The sequence below is a fragment of the Rhipicephalus sanguineus genome, chromosome 1, assembly GCF_013339695.2.
Source record: "Rhipicephalus sanguineus isolate Rsan-2018 chromosome 1, BIME_Rsan_1.4, whole genome shotgun sequence".
Classification (NCBI taxonomy): Eukaryota; Metazoa; Arthropoda; class Arachnida; order Ixodida; family Ixodidae; genus Rhipicephalus; species Rhipicephalus sanguineus.
In genome coordinates, this window is record NC_051176.1 from 308,262,602 (window position 1) to 308,290,302 (window position 27,701).

At 43.7% G+C, this 27,701-nt stretch overlaps 1 protein-coding gene across 1 annotated transcript; it reads left to right on the forward strand.

Annotated features, from left to right (window-relative positions):
- Positions 1-506: 506 nt before the first annotated feature.
- LOC119383421 (uncharacterized) lies at positions 507-18,763 on the forward strand. Its single transcript, XM_037651544.2, has 5 exons — positions 507-863; positions 1,247-1,559; positions 9,239-9,329; positions 14,980-15,123; positions 18,614-18,763. The coding sequence occupies exons 1-5, from the start codon at positions 527-529 to the stop codon at positions 18,761-18,763; spliced, it is 1,035 nt and encodes a 344-aa protein (XP_037507472.2). The 5' UTR covers positions 507-526.
- The last annotated feature ends 8,938 nt before the right edge of the window (positions 18,764-27,701 follow it).

Sequence of the window (27,701 nt, forward strand, 5' to 3'; positions counted from 1 at the left end):
TTTCTCCCTCAGGCAAACAACAACGACAGCTGAAGTCGCAAGGCTCAGTGAAATGTGGCCATGTCTGTTTTGCAGCCATCACTGCAACGGAGGGTAAAAGAGGGATCAATGTGGTCTTTCAAAAAACACACAGAGGGCATGACTTCAACATGTGCCACACTTTACTGTCAAACACCGAGAAGGCTGCAATTGCTGGTAAGGGTAACACACTTCACCCTCTAACAGTGTTTTCCTAAAATACATATAGTTTACCCTGAAATATCCAATTATATTGCACTGAGTCACTGAACAGGATCCTGTGAGTTAAGAACTGCAGACTTGCTAGCAATTTCATCATGTACATTACTTCACAAAAAAAATGCTAGTATTAAAATATGTGCTGCCCACACTAACCTGTAAAAGCAAAATATTTTTTTAAATTTTATTTCCTGACTGTAACACAAATATTGTTTTCTCTTTATCACCTTCAGCTAAGCTCCGTGAAGGTGTGACCGTGGACGCTGTCCTTGATGGTATAAGGGACAACATGGACGGTACAAGGAAACGCATCCATCTCACAACGAAACAAGACCTTTATAATATACTGAGAGATTACAAGATTAAAAACAGTGAGCGACTACACATGGACGATCATGCAAGTGTGCTTCTCTGGGTGAAGCACATGGAAAATGAGCTGGACAATCCTGTCCTGTTCTTTAAGCATCAAGGGTGGCTAGACAAGCCAGACATCCTTTCAAGAAATGAAAGTGAACTTCTTGACATCAATGATTTCATGATTGTAATAATGACTGAGCCCCAACGTGACCTACTTGCCAGCTTGGGCAGCGATCGCATCTGCATAGATGGAACACATGGAACTACAGGTATGTATCACATTTCTCTTACCCTTATGTAAATAGAGATGAGTGCTATTGCGGTCTCTCTCTGGACAGTTTTAGGTGGATTGCTATGTTTTAGGTGATGTTTAGGTGATGCTATGTTTTAGGACAGTTTTAGGTGGATTGACACTTCCCCCTCCCTGCTTTCACTAGTGCCACAGCAGTCAAGACCATAGCAAGCAGCCAATAAAATAATGCGTAATTTGGGGTGCAGAACACCTTTTAGAAGTACCCATGTGTTATATTCTCACACCCTTTTCAGCTGAAACCAGTTACACTGAACCGTACATATATATTTAATTTCATTCAATAAATTACCTGATACTAAAAGACTAAAGAAAAGCTTATTTTCATTATTTACTTTGCAGGTTTTGACTTCCAACTTGTGACCCTACTCTGTGTTGATGAGTTTGGTGTGGGCTTCCCAGTAGCATTCTGCATTACTAACAAGGTAGATCAAAAGGCAATGGAAACCTTCTTCAAATCAGTGCGGCAGAAACACGGAGAAGTGACAGCCAGGGTGTTTATGAGCGATGATGCCCCAAGCTTTTACAATGCCTGGCAGGCAATCATGGGCAACGTCGAGAAGAGGCTTCTTTGTGCTTGGCATATTGATAAGAACTGGCGGCAGAACATAAGACAGCACATCAAGGACAAGGAGCTCAAGCATTCACATACAAGGTGAGTATGCCAATAGAAAGCATGACCATTTTCACAGCGAAGCTGTTTAAGCTCGGAAAATCCCCGTTAGTTGGAGACAGAAATTATCATCATCATGAACCGGCACGCGCTCACTTCACACCTTCTTCCATCTTCTGCTTCACTCCCAGAACACATACGCCATGTTTGGTGTGGGATGCAATAACCCTGAAGGGCGAGAGAACAAGTACAGAGAGAGAGAGAGAGAGAAAACAAAACAAAGACAGCAAGAAAAAAAGAGAACTTCTTGGTGAGGCAGGATTTGACCCTGCGTACCCACGATCAGAAAGCAAACGTCTTAACTACTAGGCTATCCAGGCACACTAGAAAAGCATAGCACAGCCTTCTATAGTAAGCATAGCAAGGGGTTGGGAAAGGGAAGTGAGGGTGAGAACGCGCCGGTTCGTCCAGCATTGGATGCAATAACTCAGCTCGAGTACAGAGAGACAGGAAGAAGCAAAAAAGAGAGAGAGAGAGAAAAAACAGAGAGCATGGCAGAAAGAGAAAAATAGAGAGACAAAGGAAGCATAGCATAGCCACGTATAGTACAGTACGTCAAGGGGTGACGAGGAGTGATGCGAGGAAAAGAAGGAGGGGAGAGGGTGAAATATAGCATAGCTGTATCTATAGTATAGTATAACAAGGGGTGGGAAATGGGAGTGAGTGAGGAGGCGGGGAATGCCACCAGCTCCACTCTTCCTTCAGTCTTCTCACCACTAATGCGTAGCAGCCCCAACTTTTTAAAATACCGTTTTACTCAACATGATCACTCCTTTAAATGCTGTCATTATTATCAGCATAAATTTTGTCAATTGCAGGAAGAAGGCCACATTAAGCAGGGTGATTCCACGTAAGATCGAACAAACGATGGCTGGTCGACCTCTCAAATTTATTTCAAAATTTTATATATTATTGCCTGATGAGTGGAAAGAAGAGATCCGCAATTTGTTTTGCCGCCAAAAATTTTTTCGAACCACAGGAAATCAGTAATGACGAAGAGGTGGAGTGGAGCGCTCATCCGCTCTGCTGTTTTGGCCAACTTTCGTTATGAATTGCACAAAATATATTAAAGTTAGGTAGCTGAAATTTGTTTACCTAAATATATGCATGTTTTTGCTTCTGCCCAGGTATTTTTTGTTTTTATGTGTAGTGCAGATGTTTTTATAAAAAACCCTCAAAAATGGCCCAATCGGCAAAATTTTCTTTACTTTGAAGGTTTTTATCTCAAAAAAGCCTTGTAGCAGTGGTACAAAAATTCTGCATTACGTTCTTCGCATGCTTATCTACCAAACTGCCAAATCTTGTATTTATATAACTTTTCAGTAAAGAGATATGATCGGGCTAAGTTCAAGAAAACACCGAACAATGGAAACTTCTGACGACAATTAAAAAAAAACCCCATTTTTTAAATTTCTTAAACTTTGTCCACTTATAGTCCTCCACATCAGCTTTCACAATCATTAAAAACATGTTGCATAATGTCGTTGCACTAATAGTTACGGCCTCTCCAATGAGACCCTTAGGCAAGGATGGGCAATTCCGACTTCTTGCCCAGCAAGTGTATAAAATGCAGGCAGGATTGAATTTCTTTTTATTAAAAGGCCAGCAGGTACCTAAAAAGGTGTCGCCTGTACTGAAGACGTTAATTTTGAAAATATGTGGTCACTGCAGCGGCCACGAGTGTGGGGCTATCGAGCAGACGCGCAAGCACCTGAGATGCTCGTTGTAAGAGACGGTGCAGTGAGAGCTCGTTTTCGCGTCCTCAGACCGATTGAGTTCGAAACAGCAACACCTTTCGGGTGACTTGAACGCACGTGCACCGGTAGTCGCAGTGGTCTGGTTAATTGCGTCGATTTCTTTTTCAGGGGGCATAAGAATGTCATCGTTAAATTGTGCGTTCCGTGAAGATCTTTCATTGCAGTGGTAGCAAAAGCACGCATAGCACAAGTAGTCCGTCTCACTGACAGTCACTGATCTTTCGGGCGTTAAACGTTCCTTCAAAGCATTTTTGTCTAGGTCGGTAACTCTGCGAAATTTTGGCTTTTTTGCAATAATTAAAGGAGTACTGACACGATTTTGAGACATCGCAAAAGGGACATTTTTTGCTTCGTTGGTATGCAGTGTCCACGCTGTCCACACACTAGAGTCGGAGAACACGTACAAATTATTTTAACTTGACTTTGAAGTTTTTGTCGCTGAGCATTTGCAAGCCAGCCACACAGCAAGGACATTATCCCGACAAGTCAAGACAGTTCCTCCGAGTTCGCGAGTTCTGCGTCCTGCATGCAGCCTAAATCGTAGAAATCACTGTCAGGGTCACTGGACGACAATTCACTCATCGTTGTCTATTGCACCACGAGCAGATGACGGATTTCCCGCTAGTACGTCGCGAATTTCTGTATCTCCGTGACGTCACACTGCTATGAAACGACACTGAGAAGCCACCCCCTCGATATCGAAACCGAAAGTGTCTTTTTAAGGTGTCGCTAATTAAAATATATAGGATGCATTCCCAGGCACCACAATAGTCGTTTTAGGTTTCTCGACACCAGTATTTTTATTTAGAGCAACAATCCGAAATTTTTTAAAATTCGTGTCAGTACTCCTTTAAGCTTCTTGTGCTTCCAAAGGTAGTCTCCACAATAGACTCATTCAGAGCTATACTTTCTCGTCATGAGACGCACAGGAGAAGTAGAGTAAGAGCAAAGCACAAGAAGTATCCGCGCCGAATGATGTGTGAACAGCGCACCGAATGCGCGGCCAGTTCACGCCGTCTGCTGCCGACATCTAATATAGACAAGCGCATCCGGTTACCGATAGTTTTGCTTTTCTTTCCTTTGACAATCCATATTTTGCTTTGCCACTGGAGCGCCACGTTCATGCTTTCCACTGATCGCAACTGGCGCAGCGCAGTTTCTGTGGCAGCAGCGTGCGTGAAGCGAGCGCTCATAGCTCCCTTATAGAGTTTTCATCTTGCTTCCATCTCCGCCGTGTTATTAGCGCCTAGCTGAGATTCGAACAGAGGGCGGATAGAATAGCGAAGCTCCAGTGCACGTGCGTTCAAGTCACCCGAGAGGTGTTGCTGTTTCGAACTCAATCGGTCTGAGGACGCGAGAACGAGCTCTCACTGCGCCGTCTCTTACAACGAGCACCTCGGGTGCGCGCGCGCCTACTCGGTAGCTCCGCGCTCGTGGCCGCTGCAGTGACCAAATAATTTCAAAATTAACGTCTTCAGTGCCGGCGACCCTTTTTTAGGTACCTGCTGACCTTTTAATAAAAAGAAATTCAATCCTGCCTGCATTTTATACACTTGCTGGGCAAGAAGTCGGAATTGCCCATCCTTGCCTAAGGGTCTCATTGGAGGGGCCGTAACTATTAGTGCAACGAGATTATGCAACATGTTTTTAATGATTGTGAAAGCTGATGCGGAGGAGAATAAGTGGACAAAGTTTAAGAAATTTAAAAAATGGTGTTTTTTTTTAATTGTTGTCAGAAGTTTTCATTGTTCGGTGTTTTCTTGAACTTAGCCCGATCATATCTCTTTACTGAAAAGTTATATAAATACAAGATTTGGCAGTTTGGTAGATACGCATGCGAAGAACGTAATGCAGAATTTTTGTACCTCTGCTACAAGGCTTTTTTGAGATAAAAACCTTCAAATTAAAGAAAATTTTGCCGATTGGATCATTTTTGAGGTTTTTTATAAAAACATCTACACTACATATAAAAACAAAAATACCTGGGCAGAAGCAAAAACACGCATATATTTAGGTAAACAAATTTCAGCTACCTAACTTTAATATATTTTGTGCAATTCATAACGAAAGTTGGCCAAAACAGCAGAGCGGATGAGCGCTCCACTCCACCTCTTCGTCATTGCTGATTTCCTGTGGTTCGAAAAAATTTTTGGCGGCAAAACAAATTGCGGATCTCTTCTTTCCATTCATCAGGCAATAATATATAAAATTCTGAAATAAATTTGAGAGGTCGACCAGCCATCGTTTGTTCGATTTTACGTGGAATCACCCAGCAATATCTGCATAGCACCAGGAAAGCCCATTTTATTCCCAGAAGTTTCCAAATTTCATCACACCACATAATCTATGCCATACTCAACTGCATTTACCTTTTCACTCATCCTTGAACTCTAACAGACAATTGTTATCTACATCATGTATTACATGGTTTCTTAAGGTGTGGTGAGACTTTGAAAGTGAGTTTCAAATTTGGCTGTACAGCAGAGGTAATAAAAGCTATGGCTATAGAATTTGCAAGGTATTGTAAAGGTTGACGCAGGTGGCAATGGAGCTCAAAATTAGTTTCAATTGTGTGTAGTTTTTAAATTTTCTACATATGTACCTTTTTATTAAGATCTGCTATCTGCAGAGCATTGCAATTTTGCACAAAGGTAGCTACCAACGCTTTGCAAACGTGGAACTAAAATTGTGAGAGCACGACAAAAACTTTTCGCATCATGAATCGACTCGCCCAAACCTACAAGTTGTTGCTAACAAAAACTAGATTTGTTATGGATTTTTATGTCTATCGATGTATGAAAATTGTCACTAATGAATGTTTTTTTTATACTAAAAAAACAAATGCACCTAGACAACTTATTCTAGAACCATGTAAGGAAAATACCATTAAGTAACATATGTGAGAATTTTCGTGTGCTTATGCCCTACAGTACCTGAAAAAAGGTACACAAACCTCCAAAAATGTTGTTTTGAGAAAAATGCAGAGATCACATAGGGGTACACCCTCATTTCCTGTCAACATGCAGAAGAAAAAGAACAAAAAATTAATTTTGAATGCGTGAGTGCCCAAGTGTGATAACTTTTCTGAAAGATGGAAGAAATTTTCTATCAGATGCTTACAAAATCCCAAAGTCGAACTTTGTGACCAAAGGAAGTTTCACCCCACCTTAAATTCAACTAAAATGTCACCTACTGCCATTTCCTCCATAATGGACATCATTCCCTTCTTGTCTTTTAGTGTTACACAATCCATTATTGTTACATTGCTTAGTTCAGCCATTTCTTGGCACCAATCAAGCATCATGTGCACAGCAGCTGCCAAAGCAACGCTGTGTGTTTGCATTATACTTCCTGCATGCATGTAGGTTGAACCACGAGAGCAAACCTGTTCACTGGTGTACAAACATATAAGGGGGCCTCAAACATGCTCACCACAGTAGAAGGCCAATGCGAAGCACATTGGCCGCTACTGCTATGCTTTTAGACTTCTCTTAAAGGACCCCCGATAGCCCAAATTTTGTTTGCGACTTTTATACTTTAATTTGTAGCTCTCTGTCTGATAATGCCAAAATTGAATTGTAAATGCTTGCACTTATCATACAATCAATGCTAATGTCATCAATTATGAGCAATACTGACACTACTTGAAAATGCTCGCCTAACGTTATAAGGAATTAGTGTCTCACTTCGGGAGAGCGCTACAAGACCAGGTTGGTCAAGCTGGTACAGCTGGTGCTGGGCTCGGAAGGCAGCTGTGTCATGTGTTGTCTTATTGTAAGTGTCCTATGGTAGACAGAAAGGCAGGTGTCCTGATTCAAGATACGTGCTCTCGACGTCACTGAAACTCAAGTGCACGTGATGTTATGGCGCTTCAACACAGTGTAGCAATACTTTCATATGGTCTTAAGTGGGCTTGTTGAAGAGATGTTACTATTAATTGTACACTAAATTTGAACATCTACAAGTTGACTTCTGAATACAGTAAAACCTCGGTGATACGATCACGGCTCGTACGAATTTCGGGGTCATACGAATTTTTCTGTGGTCCCGGCCAAGGCCCATTAGCCTGCAATGTATTGGAGTACGGCTGTTGCGAACCGATTTGCACCCCGCGACGTTTGATACGAACGTACGCTTGCGCGCAGGTACGAACAGGTGCTGCCCGCGCTGTCGCGGAAGGCGTGGCAGTCACGCGCGGGCGCGGGTATGCGCGCTGCGCGATCATCAACAGTGCCTCGTTGCCTCCCAGATAGTGTGCACGAATTTTAGAGGCCTTTAGGCGCCTTCGCGTTTAGATTACAGATGACGTTGACGTCGCGCTTTTTTTTCCAGCGCATTGATGCGCGCTCCAATGCTCGAGGCAGCAGTAACATGTGCCTGCCACGTCGATGCAAGCCATGTCCTCGCAATCTGACGTTCTATATGAAACAAGACTGAAACTTAGGCGGCGGGTCCGTCATGAAGTCCCATTAAAGTTGGACGAAGACCCCAAGAGACGAAGCGGACGGTCTGCGCGAAGGAGCTTGGCCTCTATCTGCCATGTGCAAAGCGCTTCTTAAGTCACTTTAGCCGCAGTACTTTCCTGTCATGCAAAAACGTGTCGTAAGATTAGGAAGGGGCTACTAGCGGTCACGGGGCACAATCAACACATCTGGTCTTGTTCATTAATTACACACGCGCGCATGCACCGTATATTTACGAGTACAAGTATGATCGTTGACGTCTAAAATCTTTACTGGCAACCATTCAAAGCTGTTGATATGACGTCACTGCGGCCCTGGGAAACACTCAATCAAAACGTATGCCAACTTTCTTTTGTCGCGTACTACTTTTCCATGTTTTCTGGTGATACGAATTTCGGATGATACGAATATTTTTAGTAACCCCGCGAGATTCGTATCACCGAGGTTTTACTGTAATCCCATAGATAAGCTCATTAAAGCATAAAGGTCGGACACAAAAATTTGGCTGCCCAGTGTTTTTAACAAAGCATTGATGTTTCCAATATTTAACATGGCCCACTTTCCCAAAACAACATGAAATAGAAGCTATCCTGGTAGCCAACAAAAAACTGTAAACTGCGGAAACCCAATTTACAACTTCTGCATTACATGTGCAGTATTCTACAAATTTAGCTAGGACAAGCAAGCTTCCACAGTAGAGCTAGGAGAATGACGATCACAATGATCAAGCTTCACCTTGGTGCCAGGTGTAACACAGGGCCCTTTACCTAAAGCAGTTTCAACAAGCTACCATTCAAAATAAAATCAAAAACATGACCGCTCTTCTCACTAACTGTCTGCATTCTCCTTTGCAGGCACTGAGAACACTAATGGATGCCCAAACAAAGGAAAAGTTTCACGTATTAATGAATGCATTTTATCACTGGTGCAAAGAAGAAGAAACTGATGCAAATGGACTGATTCGATTTAAAAAGTATTTTACAGAACATTATGCACAGCGAACCGAAGCCTGGGCAGCCTGCTACAGGCAAGGAGCAGGAATCAACACAAATATGAGATTGGAAGCCTTGCACAGGGTTATAAAATACTGTTATCTGGACGGCAAACACAACAAAAGGGTTGACAGACTGATTTCAGTGCTACTGAAGTTGACTCGAGATAAAATTTTTGACCGACTCATCAAGAATTCAAAAAATGCAAGAACTTCTTTTCAAAAAGCTGCAGCAGCAAAACACAGGATGGCAGAAAAAATTTCTGCAGACGATGTAGAAAGCACTGGGATTCAAGAATGGACTGTTGTGTCACAGACAACACCTGGCATTCAATATGTAGTTATTCAAAAAGGAAATGGACTATGCGAAGAAACCTGCCCCCTTTCCTGTGCAGTGTGCAAGGTTTGTGCACATAATGTAACATGCTCGTGCATCGATAATACCCTCAGGCGCAACCTGTGCAAGCATATACATGCTGTGACTGCAAGTAAGGAGCTTGACTCTGCCAGTGACCACAACACTGCACAGCCTTCATTTCAGGTATGTTTACTTCATTCTTCTCAAAATATTTCAGTGACAGAAGACCCAACTTGCAGTTAAGATGTAGCAAAACATGGCATACAAAGTGGCAAATTATTTATTGGATACTTGGAGTGAGAATTAGGACCAATACACTATTAGCTGTTGGTAATGTCTGGGATGCCTTTAAAGTTAAAGCACGGTGTGCCAGTTCATCTAGGGGGCATTGTTAGAGTCATCCACTTTTTTTGAGGTACTAGATGTTCTAACACATGTGCGAAATAGAAGCCCGCAAAGCAGCCTTGAAACTGCCTGTTACATTCGAACCAATGTCAAACAAACAAATGCTGTGGTGTTATGACCAACAGGGAAGACACAAATGAGGACTAAATGAATGTGCTCTTCTGCATTCATACTTAGGGTTCATCTTGAACTCGTTTACAGCGCAACACTACACAAAGACGAAAAGAAGCATACGAACAACACAGTGCCGTGTTGTTCGTATCCTTCGTTTTGTCCTTGTCTAGTGTTGCGCTGTAACCGAGTTCAAGATGAATCCCAACCAAAGGGCCCAACTTGCCGTCTTGTTCCTACTTAGGCTCTGTCAAATGCCTTTTTTCATAAATGCAGACAGCGGCAAGATCAGACACATCATCAAGGTGGAGTTATTAGTTAATATCTGCCACAGGGCATTTGTCATGCCATAGTTCATATAACATTAGACTTTTGATATCTGTTGCATAGGTTTGGTCACGTTGCTCTACTCCATTATCCCTGCTAAGCTTTTCAAGATAATTTCCATGCATTAAAAAACCAATCATAAAAAAAAAGGATATAGCAGCTGTTATCTGTTATTGAAGGCAGAACAGGGTGACATTATACTGGCTATGGTACTAGGGGGCAAGGCAAGTAATTGTGGTGGCTGAATACGAACTTATCAAACATCTGAAGAGTGGTTTTGACCCTTTAAGCATGGAATACGCATGGAGAAAAAAAAACACCCCGGCCCGTGTCATCAAGTATAACGGGCTACAATCACTGTACGGCGAGTATTGTCTGTACTTTGAGTTTTCTGTTTTTACTAGGCACAAGTTTGCCCAACAAATTGTTCTACATTTACAATTCTGACCGCCGCCTTCTTCACTGTCCCAATCACGTCACAATATTAAGTACAATTTCCGTTCATGTGCATTTTTTCAGGAGTACTATATTTTCAGTATTTAAACTAAATGGACACTCAACAAAAACTTTTGCCACCGAGATTTTTTGCCAAATTGAAAGCTTAGAAGCTCAGATTGGTTGGCACAACTGCCTTCACACAGAAACTAATGAAAAACAATGAGTTTAAAGGGACACTAAAGTGAAATAATGAATCGGTTTAAATTAATAAATTATACTATGAGAACTCTAATGTCATCGTAAGTCTATAAGAGAAGAGAAAATTACGGCCAATGTTTCATTTTTGAATTTCACACCGAGGGGAAAACAGCGCGTAGAGACGAGAACGAACAGACACAAGAAAAGACACGCTGAAATCACCGTGTGTGAGGTTACGAATTTCAAATCGTATTCTTCTTATTTTCGTGTGGTTGCCTCAACGAAATTTCATGAAACTTGATATTTTAAGTCTATGGCCCCCTCAGATGACAATACACTTCATTTTCATTGATAAGGAACTACTTAGGGCGTAGTAGACGCTGTTAAAATCTATGATGTCACGGCGTTTGGTGCGGGAACATCAATGTGGCGCCACCACCCCCATTTTCTTTTTGCATGTTTTTTTCACTTAGCAAGCACAGTGTTTTTGGTATCGTGAAAGAGTAATTTACTAAAGGAGAAAAATTGTTTTTCCCTTTATTGTCCCTTTAATGCTTTTTTCACAAACTATCGCGTCCATGAACTAGAGGAGGTGACGTTAAGCTTTCTGAAAAGTGGTGTTCCAACCACGGCGTTTGGTGCGGGAACATCAATGTGGCGCCACCACCCCCATTTTCTTTTTGCATGTTTTTTTCACTTAGCAAGCACAGTGTTTTTGGTATCGTGAAAGAGTAATTTACTAAAGGAGAAAAATTGTTTTTCCCTTTATTGTCCCTTTAATGCTTTTTTCACAAACTATCGCGTCCATGAACTAGAGGAGGTGACGTTAAGCTTTCTGAAAAGTGGTGTTCCAACCATGCTCGCTGCATAATTGCTTACCCATCAACATCAATAGCTATTGCCCACGTCTCTCAACCTACCCTGTACCTACTACGGTTCCCAGAACCAGTACAATCGGTACCAGCCACGAACAATGCTCCCAGGTAGGGCACGTCTTTCAATGCCTTTGTGGTAGAGGGAGAGTGGAATGCAAAAAAAAAATTTGCAGTGGCTTAGCTCGGCTATGCCAGGATATACGTGGCGTTAGCAAAGGTTCAGCTGATTATTCTGAGCTTTCCTGCTTCAATGACACACACACGGTATACGTATTATGTGGCACCTGGCGACGCCGCTTTGCTAGACGTTCCTCCCTTTCCTCCAGTGTCTCCGCAGTACGTTTAGCGTTCCTCTTTTCATTCTTCGTACGCTGAAGCGCTAATTGCCAGGCAACTACTTCAGGATCCGTTGACATAAGCTTCTTGGCTCTTCTGCGCCGTTGAGCAGCATTTGCGCTCTCCTTCTCCATGGCGTTAACCACCATGCAAACGCCAGTCAGAGGCGCTATCAAGCGGCACCAGCGCACTGTCAGACGGCGACTGCAAAGGGAAGGCGAATAGCTGCGCGCGCCATGGCTACGACGTCACCCCTCTCGAATGCACAGAGCAGCAGCGGCGAGTCGCGCGTGCTGGCGTCAGTCTGTCTGGCCGGCTGCGACGCCACTCCTCCCGCTTTCCGCCACCAGCAGCGGCGAGCCGCGCGCGGCGGTGGTGGAGAGCGCATGAGATGCCGGCTCCGCACTGATCTTCGCGCATGCGCAGCACGGCTCATGATGTCCCACGCGAAATCGGCTCAGGCTAGGCAAGTGTAGCTAACGCTACAAAAGAGGTGCAGAAAGGGAAGCAGCAGGGCAGGAAAGTGCACTGCAGCTGCCAGCCAGTTGCTCATTTCTATTGCTGCTAGTTCCGCCGCCAGCACACTTAACGTCACGGCTGTCAATGCACACGCTGACGTGCAGCTGCCGTGCACTCACAATCCTTCAAATATCTAGCGATGTGATAAAAAATAAGTGAAATAAACACTGTTTATAGGAACAGGCATGTCTTTTGAGTCGAATTTTGATGCTTTCGTTCTTGTTTTTTTTAAGCAACCCTCTAAAAACAGTGAACTACCATTAGTGGCAGCATCAGACTGTATAGGCGGCATGCTTCATAATGTATCTCTTAAGATCCAGTATCGAAACTCAGCTGACAAAAACTCAATGCCAGCTTACTTTGCCTTGTTCTTTTCTTATATACAGTTGTAATCTCAGTGATGTGATTGACCGAAGCTATCTCTGCGCAGCTTCAGGAGCAGCTAAAACCTCACTTTAGAGCGGCAAATTAGCCTCTTGAAGCAGTTACCTGTCACACATTTTCGAACGCAAATATTTCTGTCTCAACATGAAGACATAAATACATATCTAACGAAATTGCTTTAAGCACACACGCATGAATATTTATTTAGAATACTCCTAAAGACGAAATTAGGTTAGCGCTCTTTGTTTTTCTGTGGACACAACTAAGTTTCTTTAGTCCCGTGACTGCGGGCCACCTGATATTTCTCAGGAATTCACTTCATATTTGTAAATGAATATGGTTTTCCTTGATGCTTTAGTTACAGCACTAGAAGCATATTCTGTTTAAATTTTTCATGCATTCTACTCACTATCCAAAAGAACTATTTGGATTATGTTTGTACTTTCAGTACAGCCTAGGCATTCGTTGCATGGGAAAGCTCCTGCTGTCGTGCTTTATGGACAGAATCATTAGGATCCTTGTTGACGGGCGGCTAATAACAAACTGGGTTTAGTATTTTAGCAAGACATGTGTTTGGCCAAGTTGATTCATACTTGATGCAAAACAAACCAGCACTAAGAAACGGGTACATAAACAAGAGTCACACAGGAATCGAGCGCCTGTCCTGTGTGCCTTTTGTTTATGTCTTCATTTCTTAATGTTCGTTTGTTTTGCATCAAGGGTTTAGCAGCTGGTCCTCTGTGCCTGAAACCTAATATGTGCTCCACGAAATTTGCGGTAATATGAGGGTGCATATTTACTTTTGAGCAAGCTTTTTAAGATCAACTGTTGCCATGGTTGAGAAGCCCAAACGAGATATACTGGGAAACCGGGATACAGTGCTTTTTCAGCAAAATCCCACAGCCCAGTGCAGCACATGGAATAGTTGGTAGTCTGCCCACTGATGGCATTAAATTAAAACTTAAGTGCCCTGGATGAAATCTTCTGGAAGTATATTAGAACGGTACTATACAAGTTCTTTAAACAAACTAAGTAAAGTGAAATGGTCTGTTTTACATAGATGCACTGCTCACTGTAAATAGCAAAATCAGTCAAGAAAGACTGTCATCCCATGAACACTTTTACTTGCACTAATTATTACTTTTCTCTAACTTGATCCACAACAACTAGAAACTATTTTATTAAACTTAACGTAACCTCGCAGAATACTCTAACAGAGAACTGTTACTATGGGCGGGATGAAATCATTTGGAATGGTAGCGACTTTGAACTACATAACACTCGCCTATCTCTCCCATGAACACTCGAAATTACAGTGGTAATATAAATATGGATCTCTGGCACTTGCAGTCTTCTTTTGCTCTGAAAGACTGCAAAAACAACATCTTCACATATGCTCGGTGCAAGATATGTGATCTTTACCAAAATGGAGCAGGATGTAGCAGGTTTCACCTCTTGGTGCAGCTATGATATCACTGTGGTCTGCACTCTTAATGTTGACATAGTAACATGAACTTTAAAAATGGGGCAAAGGCAGCATGCAGAGGTTCTTCTGATTAAAAGTAATAAATGGCAGCCTGTTTACAACAAGAGATGCTACCTTACATGATACGTCAGTAAGGATAACTCATACATTTCTGCACTTTTATGACCCTGCAACATTGGATAGCATTATTAGGTCTGCCTCTTTAAGACAGCACAGTAATGAACACAAGTTCAACCAAAGGGTTTGCATAAGCTCTGAAGGTCAAAATTCAAGGGTTTTCAAGAACATTCCAGTCCCTGTCAAAGGTTTTTCAAGAATAGAACGACATCCCATGTAAGGATTCCTTGCTACAACAATGTTTCCAATACAGTGTAGATAGCTTTACTGCACTACAAACACTACAATAACTTTAGATATGTCAAGCCTTGATCGCATTATATTCCTAACATGCACAAAAGCATGCAACATTAATGCAACTGCTGGGACATCTCTTGTATTAGCCATATAATGTTCTTCAGTTCTTTCATTTTACTTTTTTCAGTTTTTGGCAAACTCTTTGGTTTCACTATGGAGGTGATGTCATATGACAGTTACCTTTTTCTGAGTATATAAGAAATGAAAAATGCTGACAGCACATGAAACCAGTACGAGCTTGTGCAATCTTGGACTGCACAGTATTTCCTATTTACTGTCCTACTGGCGTCACCTGCATCCATTAAAGTGCAGTGGGGTGTGATCTTGCTTTCTTTTGCAGGTGGAAAATAGCCAAGAAGTTGAGGAAAACTTGACAGGCAAACTCACCGCATTACAAGCTATACGACTGCAGGGAACATGCAATGGTTCCAAGCGTTCCCTGCTGCTGCTGGATGCACTCCGTGAGAAACTGCAAGAAACACCTGTAAATGAAGAGTTCACGTCCTGGCTAAATCCCCTCCTAGAAGAAGCCATGAATAAGCTCAGCAGTAATCAAAGCTCTCTGCAACCTTCAAGTGAGCACGCAAACAAAAAAATTGAGCCACAGAAACGTTTCTTTTCTACAAAACGCAAGAGTATACAGTCTACAAGCACATCAAAATTGGCAAAGCCAACATTAAGTGAGAAGCAGTCCCTTGAGGGCATGCTTGTAAGCAAAGATACAGGCGAAGAAATCGTACACCGAGGCTTTGATCATGTGTATTAATTCCTCTCCTTACCAAAATGTTCAAGTGAAGCTCATATGCATATTTCGTTACTTTTTCAATATCAAAACCTTGTGTATGAGCACATATTGAGTTTAAAAATAAAGGGATACTGAACAAAACTTCTGCGCTGAGATTCTGAGCCCACTTGAAAGCTTGTGATCAGTTCTTGCACTCCATCGTCCTGTTCGAGCTGTAAGTACACCTTGAACCAATCCAGAAGTGAAAGGACGACTCTGCCATGTAACAGCGAAAATGTCCTCTGGAATGGGAGTACTGGTTGACCTCAATCACAGGACTTACTGTGTGTTCACTTGTTAGCCATTGCTAAATGTATGTGTATGTGAAACCTTATTCATTGTGTTCTCCCTGTAGCAACCCTCAACAGAGGGCTAACAGTATGGCTAAATAAATAATAAGCAAATAAATAAACTGTTACTGGTGTCACAAAGCATCAGAGAGACTGTCTGATGGCTCCTACTTCAGATCGCTACAACCCTGTTTTAAAACATTTTTGCTATCTGGCCCTCATTTTGACATTTATATAAAACACATACTGTTCGGGAAACAACTCGCAGGTGCATGCTGCCCGCCGTGTCACTGACAAACTGACTTACTGTAAAATGCCAAGCAAGGCCCATCGCCCTTTCTCGGGAGATCTGAAATAAGCGCCAATGACCGAGCAAGAGCCCCCCCCTACCCCTTCTCCCCTGCGACCACTTTTTTTTCAAGACGACCATCGCTTGTGTAAGAAGAACTGCTAGAATGAGTACACTGAATGCGTATCGAATGAAGTTTATGAAATTTCGTTGTCATGTGGCCGGTCATTGTTCACCGGGTATGGCATACCTAATGCACTATACTCCATCTCACAATTACCTTGCAGCACTGCCGAAACTAAGAGGAGTATACAGGCAGTACTCTTGCACAGCATATAACAGTTCCGGGCATAACTGTTTCATTATTAATCACATACAAGGGCTTTAGCTGTGCTTCTTGCATGACGCGTTACAGCGATACGAAGTATGTTAGGCATGTAGTACTTCGTAAATTCTGAATTATTGTAGCAATTACCAGTTGGTAATCGTAATAACCTCCCTAACCGTGATGACGTACAGCAACATGGCAGCCCCCATACAGCCCAGACCATCCACTTCCATCCGAATTCGTGCTTTTTACTGGCTCTCAACCCAGGCAGCAAAAAATAAGTGGTATAACCTGTCATCGCTTAGTCTCATCTAACGCCGAGGGCAAGGCATCAGGTATATTTTGTTGGTATTATTTAGATCGCTCCTTTGCTTACATGCTGCTAGGACTACCAAGGTGGTGCCAAACCGTAAAATTGGTTCGATGTAAACATAGCAGATGCCACCACAACATTAGCGCTGGTGATGCGTCCACGATGAGAGACGCCCTGAATGCCTAAAATTGTTTGCTGCACCGACAATTTGCTCTTCCGCTCAAGAACAATGCGCGATGGCCGCTGAAGGTGCGTCAAATGAATCTGCAGAGCACTTCAGTACAAAGATCAACTATTTTTCAAAAAAAGCAAGGTTAGTGGTGCTTAACGTGTTTGGTGCGGTGAAAAAAGAACTTGGTGAAAGCGCAAGTATGAACGCTGTCATAAAAAGAACCGTGTGCCTCACAAACGCCAGCGAACGCTCCGTATACAAATAGATTTCTGAACATCGAAGAAACGGCGAGGTTGCGTCCCCGAAGAGGTTCTTGCGTGGCGCCAGAGAACGCGAACGGAGGAAGAAACTCGGCGATTTTGACTTGAGCGTGTTGCGACAAGTAGTGCATGATCACTTCGAGAGGAATTAAATCCCCACGGTGCAAAAGCTTTCCTCTCACTTCAACGAGGATGAAACTCTGCCTTCACTTTCACCTGCATCAATGCATCGCATGCTGAGGAAGATAGGTTCTTGGTTTAAGAAACGGTCTCGCAACGCCCTCCTTATTGAGGCAACTCACATAGTTCAGTGCCGACGCAAGTACTTATGGCAAATAGAAGAATTGCGGCGGCAAGGACAGCCAATTTTCTACACTGATGAAACATGGGTTAACGTAGGGCACACAACAGATAAGGTTGGGTTGACGAGAGTGTCAAAACTGCGGAACAAGCAAAAAAGGCTGGACTTTCAGTTGGCCTGCAGAACCCGAGCGCAAGGGAGCCCGATTGATCGTGATGCGCTGCGGAAACGAGAATGGCTTTGTGCAAGGTGCCGGAGAAATATATCAAGCGAAAAAGGGCACAGGAGACTATCACGAAGGGATGGACAGCCCCCACTATGAAAAATGGTTTGAAGAAACACTACTACCACGCCTTCCTCCAAACAGCGCGATTGTCCTTGACAATGCGCCATATCACTCCGTGAGGCAAGAAAAGGTCCTCCACATGAGTAACCTCAAAAGGAAAATGCAGGCGTGGCTTTCAGAAAAGGGGTTTCCGTGGAGTGACAATATGGTAAAGGCAGAGCTGATGAAGCTTATTCAGACTGTGAAAGTAGATGGCAACTCATATCGTGTTGACTGTATTGCTGCTGCAGCTGGACACCTCATTTTAAGGCTACCGCCGTATCACTGTCAGCTCAATCCCATAGAGCTGGTGTGGAGTAATATGAAGCATTTTGTGGCTTCTGCGAACCGGGCAATTAAAATGGAAGCGCTGAAGAAACATGTTGCAGAGGCTATAGCACAAGTAAGTCCGCAGAAGTGGAAGACCTATGTTAAACATGTGGTTGAGGAAGAAGAGAAGATGAAGCATCAAGGAATTATACCAGCCGAAAACAGACGAACACAGGAAACGGTGACTTTCACCGTTTCCTGTCATGAGAAAATGGCACGTGAAATACTTGAGGCCTTTCACATTGCGATGAAAGGCGAAGCATGTTGTAGTGATAGCTCTGTGGCATTGCGCAGAATGGAAGATTTCCTGCAATCTTTTTTGTAATCTCGAGAAGGAAAGGAGGATGCGAATATGACACACAGTAATAGCATGCCATGTTTTGTGTTATGCCTATATGGTTAGTTCGGTTGATGTAAAGAGCGACAGTGATATGACCATGTGACCGCATGAGTATATATATTTGAGCCTCGCTTTGGTGATTAAAAGAGTTGGTAGTCTAGCCGCTTTCCTGTCTCCTTCACCGTTTCCTGTGTTCGTCTGTTTTCGGCTGGTATAATTCCTTGATGCAATGCACCAACTAGCCCAACAATGAGTTCTACAAGATGAAGCAAATGAACCACATCATTGACGAAATAGTAGGCAACCAACAAGCAGTCGTAGTCAATTTAGGGGAGGACACAATTGAGGAGGAGGAGGACAGTATGGACGATGAACACTTCGAATGGCAGTGACATATAAAAGTTGAAAAACTTTCCCGTAACATTTTCTTTACCAGTTACGCAATAAACATTGCAGCACGATTTTAGGTTGAAAAGCATGTTTTGTTTATTCACTTATTGCTCGACTTACCAAGCACCCACAAACTGTAACGGGAACTAAATATTGAGCTGTCGGGTTGTCAGTATCAAGCTACTTTCGGCAGTACCATAACTGAGCCTTAGTGACTTTAGTTGGAAGATATAATAATACACGCTTCACGAATGCTGTAATATACGTAACGTTAAAATAGCCACACTACGTGTAGATAGGGGTGAGGGGAGTTATTAGCCTTATTTATTTATTTATTTACATTTTCTGGCGTGAAAACAACCTATGTCAACTGTGGAGAGCAAGTACCGAAAAAGCAGGTGAGCCGACGCCAAAGAGACGCCCTGCAGACAACGCAACACGGATGAATAGATCTTAAGGGGCTTTCGTGTTTCCCATTGGCTAAGACGCCCTGCAGCTTCCACAGTGCTGCAAGGTACTTCTGAGATGGAGTATAGATGGTTCGGAGGAAAGTGCGCTGCACGCCAGGCTCTCCGGTGTCAACAATGTACCACCAGAAGACCTTTATCTTTCACACTTTCCTCTCACAGTGCTCTTGGATAGAGCGTCCTCTTTATAATGGGGCGGTGACGTGTGCAACCAGGCTCGAAAAAAAAAAAAAAAAGACGCGCCGTTGCTACAACCGTCCCATTCGGTGCGTTTGCAACAGAAGTGTAACTTTGTCAACGCTTTAACCAGCGCTTTAACACACCGCAAGGTGGTGCTTTTAGCCACTCATAGCATCCTTCCATATCGAAAAGTAGCTCTCCGACGCTTGCCTGGCTCTCGCACCGCGTTCCCCGCTCGCCCTGTGAGAATTAACGGCCAGGCTAGAGGGATGACACGACGCGCGTAGCGTTCCTCTTCGCGTTTCACGACGCTTTGAAGGAATGCATATCGAGTATCAGTGTTTACTATGCGCTTGTTGATGCCATCTTTGCACGGGATTCACCATATGCGGTGTCCGGGTATATAATGACAATTTCAGCTACCGCAATGGTTAAATCTTGATCTTGGGCGTTAGTCGTCGGTACGGAGATGTGCCACTAGGCGTTAACGTGAGGGCGTTCACATCAAGCGGTGCTATATCTGCCGAACAGCAGTAGACATGGTACAAGCTCTCATATACCAACGCACTATAAACAACCAACTACATCGGTGACAACATGTTTCACTTTCATGTTGTCCCGATTCCTATGACAGAGGGATCAGCCATCTTTTTTTTTTATTTATAGTGGCTCTCCGGCCGCCATCTTGAATTTCGGTTTGGGACCGAGCAAGCACCTCCCTCCTAAATCTGGTCGAATTATCCTTCGCCGCATGGGGGAGCGCTTGCTCGGCATTTTACGGTAGTTTTTTTTGCCTCAAAGAATGTGTTCATGCTATGAAAATATACCAACATATTGTTTCGCTCCCCTAATAATAATAATAAATAAATAAATAACAAATTTGCCCCGCAGAATTGTACTCTAAAACAAGCAAAAAACAGCTCCAATACTGTGAAACCTGACGAAGTGTGTAGCACGGGCACTCAGTAATTCCTGTTCATAGAGTTTCCGCTACTCTGTTTACGAAACTGTGGATAATGTCAATGTTTGAGGTAAGCATGTAGGGTTTCCCTTGCATGAGTAGAATCTTGTTAGGGAGATTCGCTAACTCGGTGTGTGACACGCGCAGTACCTTTTACAGCGAAAGCTGTTATGAGATCGTTTCACCGGCCATTTTTGGCACCGTAGTTGTCCGCTGCCGCCGCCGATGTTCGTAACCGCCATCGCACGAAATAAGAAAAAATATCCAGGATGGAACGGGGTTCGAACCTGGGCCCTCTGCATGGGAGCCCAGTATTCTACCTCAGAGCCATGCCGGTGCTTGAAACTGCTTCGGTAAAAGACCCTATAGAGGCTTCATGTCGAGAAGGAACCACATTAACATATGTAATATAGCATGGTAGAAGAGCAAAATAACTACCAGGCGTCACACAACACAAATCCTGTAACCAGGTGTCACACAATGTGAATTGCGTAAGGTGTGGGTTGTTGAATGCGTCCAACCCATTACAAAGCACTCTGCCATAATTCTTCATCGTCATCAGGCACAGCATCAACCAAGTGCAAATAAGGCCTTACAGGTGTTTGGCGAATACCACGGTTCTCCGCAGAATGACGAATAATGTCATAGTTGCTGCCTGCCTTCTTCAAAAAAATTATAATGATTTATAGTGTAGTGGGTTCCTCCCAAGTGCACTTGTATTGGTTGCCAAGGAAGCCCATATGGCCCCCATGATCCATTTCCTCAGGGTCTCAATAAAGTTCTTTCCCTCTCTCTCTCTCTTTCTCACATTAACGTATGTTATAGAGCGTGGTGGGAGAGTGAAATAGTGACCGGGCGTCACACAATGCGAATTGCGTAACTAGTTGGTCATTTAAAGCTTCCAACCCATTACACAGGGCTGAGCTGTAATTCTTCATCGTCATCAGTCGTCCTTCGGCACGCGCTAATCGCGCGCAATGAAGGACCTCAATAAAGTTATTTATCCATCCATCCATCCATCCATCAGTCGTCGCATCAACAAAGTGCACATAAAAATGCCTTTCAGACGTGAAGCCGGTTCCTCGCTTCTCCGCAAAGTGATGTAAAGTGGCGTAGTCAGTGCTTCCCAACTTCACAAAAATTATGAATCATAGAGTAGTGGGTATCTTGCTATTGTACTAGGTATTAGCAGCCCCAAGTGAGTTTACAACGGGCTCTAGAAATGCCGCTCTTCCAGCTTTCGCTGTGACTGTGCTGCGCTTTCCGCGCAGGCCTAGCATTTTTTCGCTGCATTTTATCAAATTCCTGCCTGTTATGTCAGTTGAGATAGGTGTCATCTGCAGCAACCGCCGCCGGGTTGTTTCCCCCTTCTGACGAAGTGACGAAGGCGGAAGAGAAGCGCTGGTCAGGGGAGTGATTGCGCGCTTTGCGAGGCAGTAGCGCACTCTCTTGAGAAGCGTGGGTGTTAGTCGCATGTTTTCAAAGTGTTTTAGCAATTCCAAGTTAATTATTGCGATAACTTCTTGATTATTTCTGTTAATGACATTATTTTAGACATTGTTTGTTTACTCGAATCCAATTTTGAGCATTGCTAGCCTTGTTTTAGCCCTGTATTTACCACTTGATCTTGAGCGTGATTACGCCACATGAGGTCTACGGATGGACAACAAGGCGGGCCCCTAAAGTGCTACGCACTTAATAAATAAAAGACTTTGCTGTCGTCTTGCTGGGGGCACGGCAGTTGCATGCCACGTCACTGCAGGCAATGCAATGAAAGGGTGGAGCAAGCGTTCGTACACCCTGAAGAACTACAACATAAGGATAAACACTGATAATTGCAAGTTGTTCCTACAGTGAGTAAGATGCCTAGGCCATGAAGTTGACAAGAATGATTACCACTACAGACAAAGTAGCAGTCACAAAGCAATTGTTGAGTCTGGACAACTTAACTCAACTGAAAGCCTTTCTGGGGTTGATTAATTTCTACTCAATACTTTTGCCTAAACTAGATATGGTTCAAGAACCCCTGCATGGCTTGTTGCGTAGAGAAACAGCATGACATTGGTCGCATCAGTCTCATGATGCGCTTAGGGCTTCTAAAGAAATTCTGACCAATGAGAGTGCGCTTGAGCTGCATACTGTAAAAAAAAAAAGAAATATGGCGAATGTGTGATGCAATGGAATACATTCTTGGTGGGTGCTGTTTTATCCCATGTAGTGGATGGAAAGGAGATGCCAACTGCATCTGTGTCACGGTCACTGTCACATACTGAATGCAGTTATGGCCAGGTTAAAAAAAAGGAATAACCTTTCAGCACTGCGTATGGTGTGAAAAAATTTCACCACCACTTGTATAGTTGAGCTTTTAATGTCCTAACAGACCATGAACCCCTAACTATGCTTTTCGACCTGAAAGAAACTGTGCAGCACTTCATGAAGTGTAGAAATTCAACACAGCCACCATATCTGGCTCTGTGCAAAATGTGCAAACACCTATCATTAAGGGTGCACCTTGACTTTGGCAAGAAAGAAGGGAAATTGTTCCTTTTTGATGTGTACAGCAAGTAAAGTGTGTAGCTCAACAATGGCCATCATGACAGTTGCAGTAATTAGGTCTCTGTTTGCAGCACATGGTCTGCCTTTAGAAGTGCTATTACATTCCAGGCCACAATTTTATGCAGATGGGTTCCAAGACTTCTTGAACGTGCAATATGTAAAGTACACATTCAACCCTCCATACCACCTGCAGTCCAATAGGGTAGCTGAGCGCGCTGTACAGACTACAAAGACAGCACTGCTCAAGCTGTTGCTGGAGGACAGAGAAAAAGGCAGTACAAGGACCTTGCAGCACAGAATACATAACTTTCTCATGCTAGTGAATAATGCCACACACATTCATCAGGACGACGTTGACAGAATTGTGGCAATTGTAAACCAGATTTTCTCTGTCAATCTGACAAGGGCCATGACCAAAGAAGAAAGGGTGAAACAATAAGCTGATAAGCGCAAATGGAAGCCGCAATAATCTGTAGCTAGTGGCCTTGGGCTGGTCCATGCCATGTGAGATGAACCGGTGAAGTGGCTGCCTGGAAAAGTTAAGCAAGTGGAGTCTCCAACTGCTTATCCGGCTGTTATTAGAAACAAAGTGAGTTTTGTACATGCAGACAATTTAGACATTCTGTGCTTGACATGGGAAACCAACATAACAGGGAAATTTGCTTGCCATTCACATTCGAGGCCCCCTCTCCTTCGCTGCCTGTTGATCAGCTAGAGCCTCAAGTTTAACCAATCTGATTTCACGCAGTTCTTTCACGCATTGCAGAGGAGGCTACCGCTGAGCAGGGGCGCCATAATGTAGGAGCACTCTGTCATGCTTTTGTTCTGCTCTGCCTAGCCTAAGTTTACATCATCGACGATGTAGATATGGGAGGAAACCAGTAAACATTTTGTGGACCGATCAAATATTGTTCCTGTTTCAGGGAATTTCTTTATTCGAAAAACAATAGCTTTGAGCTGCATTGAGTCAATGAATGTGCAGAAGTGTTGAGTGTTTTAGTTGGGCCGAACTAGAAGAGCTAGAAAAGATTTCTGCTTTAGTCTCTGATTAACCTTCTTCACCTTACTTATCATACGGTAGCTTGCAGCAATCACAGAGGCTTGCAAGGTGACAAATAAGGTAGGTGACTAGAGCGATTGGGATCCCCTCTTTCAAGCTTACCCCTCATTGACCTACCGGACCAGGGAGATGGTCAGTGTCCACGGTTTTCTGGACCAAGGAGATTGAATTGGAAGTCAGGATAGTTGGGTTTATTCATCTTGAACTACCTTGTACAGCGCAACATACAACTGGGACTGCAAAGAAGCGCATACACTCAGAGCTCTAGGTTTGTCTCTCTATCTCTCTTTTTCTGAGCAAGGATGAGTTCACAGAGTTCTATACATGCAGAAACAGCTCAACGTCGTTATACTGCATGTGAAAATATTTATGATACTCATATGAATCCATCTCACCAACCGCTATAAGTAGCCGCTGCCAATGTGATCGGCGGGCAGCCTTCCTGAATTACGTTCAGAATGAGACACTGTCCGGTCATTCCAAAAAAGTTTAGCTTTTGTTCAGCATAGTAATGCTCTGTTTAGTGTGCACACATCATTTTAACTCTGCAAGATTTCACAGGTTTGTGACGTTGCATACCAAGCAGGTGATTTTATGACACACCAAAAATTTTTGACGAATGGCGAAGAACCAAAGGCCAAAACTATGCTGCACTAAAAATAGTGTATTATCTTAATTTTTTACGCAGTCGTGTATAAGTCGTCATTACGCGATGGATAATTTTTGCCTCATTTGTTGCATCACGTTACAAGCAGGTGCTGTGTGCGTAACCCAGAAAATTTCGACCAGTCATAAACAGCTGACAACCAATGCAGAGTATTTCAATGTTATAATCACCCACATTTCTTCAAAGACGATTCACGCTTACACCGTTTGCATAGGTGTGTCTACTTGGAGTGGCCAAGAAATGTTGCAAATACAAATACTAAAAATAGGAGTATAAAGTATGTACTACGCCTCAGTACTACAAGTTCTTACTTTTTAAAAGATAATTCATGGTTGACAAGTTAGCAATAATAGTAATAATAGTCAAGTAATAACGCATTAGAAGCGCTATTCCAACTAGGGGCAAACAAGGTAAAATATAATATACGCAAACCTGAATATGTGAAGGAAAGACTAGCACTGATTATGGAAAAGAAAAAGCGCAGTCACTATTACCTATATTAAAAACGCAATTATTAGTGAGCAGCTTTTAGACATTAACGAAACTTCATTGAATGATAGAAATCTATACTATTGGGAAGGCCGCCATCGAGATAATTGTATTCATGCATAAAGTTATGTGGTGAACGTATAAAAAATGTTGCTTGTAACACTATGACGTGCATAACATGCGTATGTATGGTTGTCCCAGTGTATGCCACATATAACCGTACTTCTTCTATAATGTTATGAAACACTGCTAAGCAAATTCTATCTCTGTATATGATATATCACATCAAATTGAGTGCGACTTTCCCAATATATATATATATCAGGGGCGTAGCCAGAGAGGTGGCTTATGGGGCTTCAGCCACCCCCCTCCCCTCCAAAAGCTTTTCATACTGCCATGTACCGCCGACCAAAACAGCCACCTACGCCACAAGTCATCCCGGATTTTTTCTAGAATTCCTTTTCACAGGACATCTTAAACACGAAAGGATTATATTTTGCGAGCGGAGCTTAGTCGGACACGGTGGTGATCCGTTGTGTGCAGTGTCTCGGGAAAATGCATGCATCAGTACGACGATAACGGTTTTCCTGTTTTGCTCGCACCACATCAACTGAATAAGGGCGAGTAAATCATTGTTCGGTAAATTGGAGAGTTATAATTTCCCCGCAGAAAGCACTCTTAGCAAAAAATCAACTCCAGCGCTTGTTGAATGGGTGCCGCAAAGCTATACAGGTGACTTGCAGAGAGGGGGAGAGCCCCTCCTCATAAAATGGAGGGGGCGGCTGCCCCCCCCCCCCCCGCCCGACTTGAAAAGCCCTGGCCCCAATCACACAAAGGCAGGAAAAGGTAGAAGTTATTCGTGAATCAATTGCCTCCATTGCAAGCCGAGCACACACCATTTACATCCGCCATCCCCTTTATTGGGTACCTTACATTATATAGATATAAGACATAGATGTGTGCAAACTCTGTGCCATGGCCAGCGTCACTTCTGGCCGTGACAGTGATTATGGCAAGATCTCTTCTGCCCAAGAGAATCACAAGACTTGTATATTTCAGGAGCAGGCAGCTGACTATAAATCAATGTATCAGTAAATGTTTTCACTGAACACGCTGAGTACACCAACGTTGCACCGAATATCAACATGATTCCACTCCACACGTGAAGTCAGTCTTGCCTTGCCTCGAAACTTCTTCAGAGTGCTGGTACTGCAATCAGCTCGGTTCTCCGCAGTGCCAGATATCCGACTCCGCAGATCCATCAGGGAACTGGAATGGGCACCTGCATAAATAAAAGATCTTTCCCTAATTCTTACACCGCGAAAGGTGCCGGATTTGCAGGGTTCTGTTTGGTGTCGCAGAAGTCTGTTGCCACACTGAGAAGCGCGAAGCGGGACGCTGGCAAAATACTGAGGAGGGCGAAGCGGCTCGTGGGTTACGTGCGCCCCAATGACACGGGCACACCACGAACGCTGGCAAAATACTGAGAAGGGCGAAGCGGCTCGTGGGTTACGTCCGCCCCAGTGACACGGGCATACCACGGACTTCTGCGACACCAAACAGAACCCTGCCCCGGACTTTTCGGCGTGCATCGTACCAACGCGCACTCCAACCTTTTTAATCAATGCCGTCGGATTACAACAAAGTGAGAGAGCTCATAAACATGTTTCGTGTATAGCGGTCTTAGAATGGCTCTGTATAACGCAATCTAAATCGAAGCATTCAATCTGCGTGACAAATGCTCGATTCGGCGACCTCGAACGCCCGCCGGGTGTCGCAAAAATGGATCGCGTTTTAACCGCCGTGCACCTCCGTAGATTAGCCCGGCAAACGCTTTGGCGTTAAACCTGTCCACGTCAGATTAACGCGCCTTTAATTTCGGCTATTTGAGGACTTACCTCGCTCGCAACTCCCATATTCCCCGCGCTCGAGCGGCCCGCCACAGAACACTCGGGCCCGCCGACACCTAGGGATAACAGATCAACTGAAGTATCTAGGGAGTACCTAAAGTTTGAAGAAGAAAGATCCCTAACCCCCTAGCACTGCAATTGTTTGTTTTTTTTTCGCGCATGCGCAGAACGGGGATCAGAGCGCGCGTGAATGTCAGGTGCAGTAAGACTGCGGTCCCTAGAATATACTGGCTAGTCTGCCGTCTCCGCGCCGTCCCCATGCAAGGCCGCGTCCGCCTAGCGCAACGGATGCTTGCGCAGGGGGCGCTGCGGTCCATCGGAGCGCCTGCACTTTACCTGCACGGTGCATGTCGCGCAGGAGGAATCGGTGGAGTATCGCGCCTTGCCTTTTATTTTGCGCTCCCGCATGAACTCCACGTTTTCGTTCTGTTCGTGTGGGCAGAGGCTGGAACATCTTGAACCGACCAAACATTGCATTCAACGTCGTCTCTTGTCTGGACACTGCCGTGATCACACTAAGATCAGTGGTGGATCCAGACACTCATTTAAGAGCGCGCAGTTACTGGAAGCAACACCAAAGGGCCAAAAATTGGCTTTCATTTTTTTTTCTTAAGGAGTTACTGTTATCACAAGACTGTCATCATTATATA

Coding starts and splice junctions, on each gene's coding strand:
- LOC119383421 (XM_037651544.2), top strand. CDS start 527: ATGGACGGTACAAGGAAACGCATCCATCTCACAACGAAACAAGACCTT. Junction 864..1,246: donor TGGAACACATGGAACTACAG/GTATGTATCACA, acceptor TTTACTTTGCAG/GTTTTGACTTCCAACTTGTG. Junction 9,330..14,979: donor CTGCACAGCCTTCATTTCAG/GTATGTTTACTT, acceptor TTTCTTTTGCAG/GTGGAAAATAGCCAAGAAGT.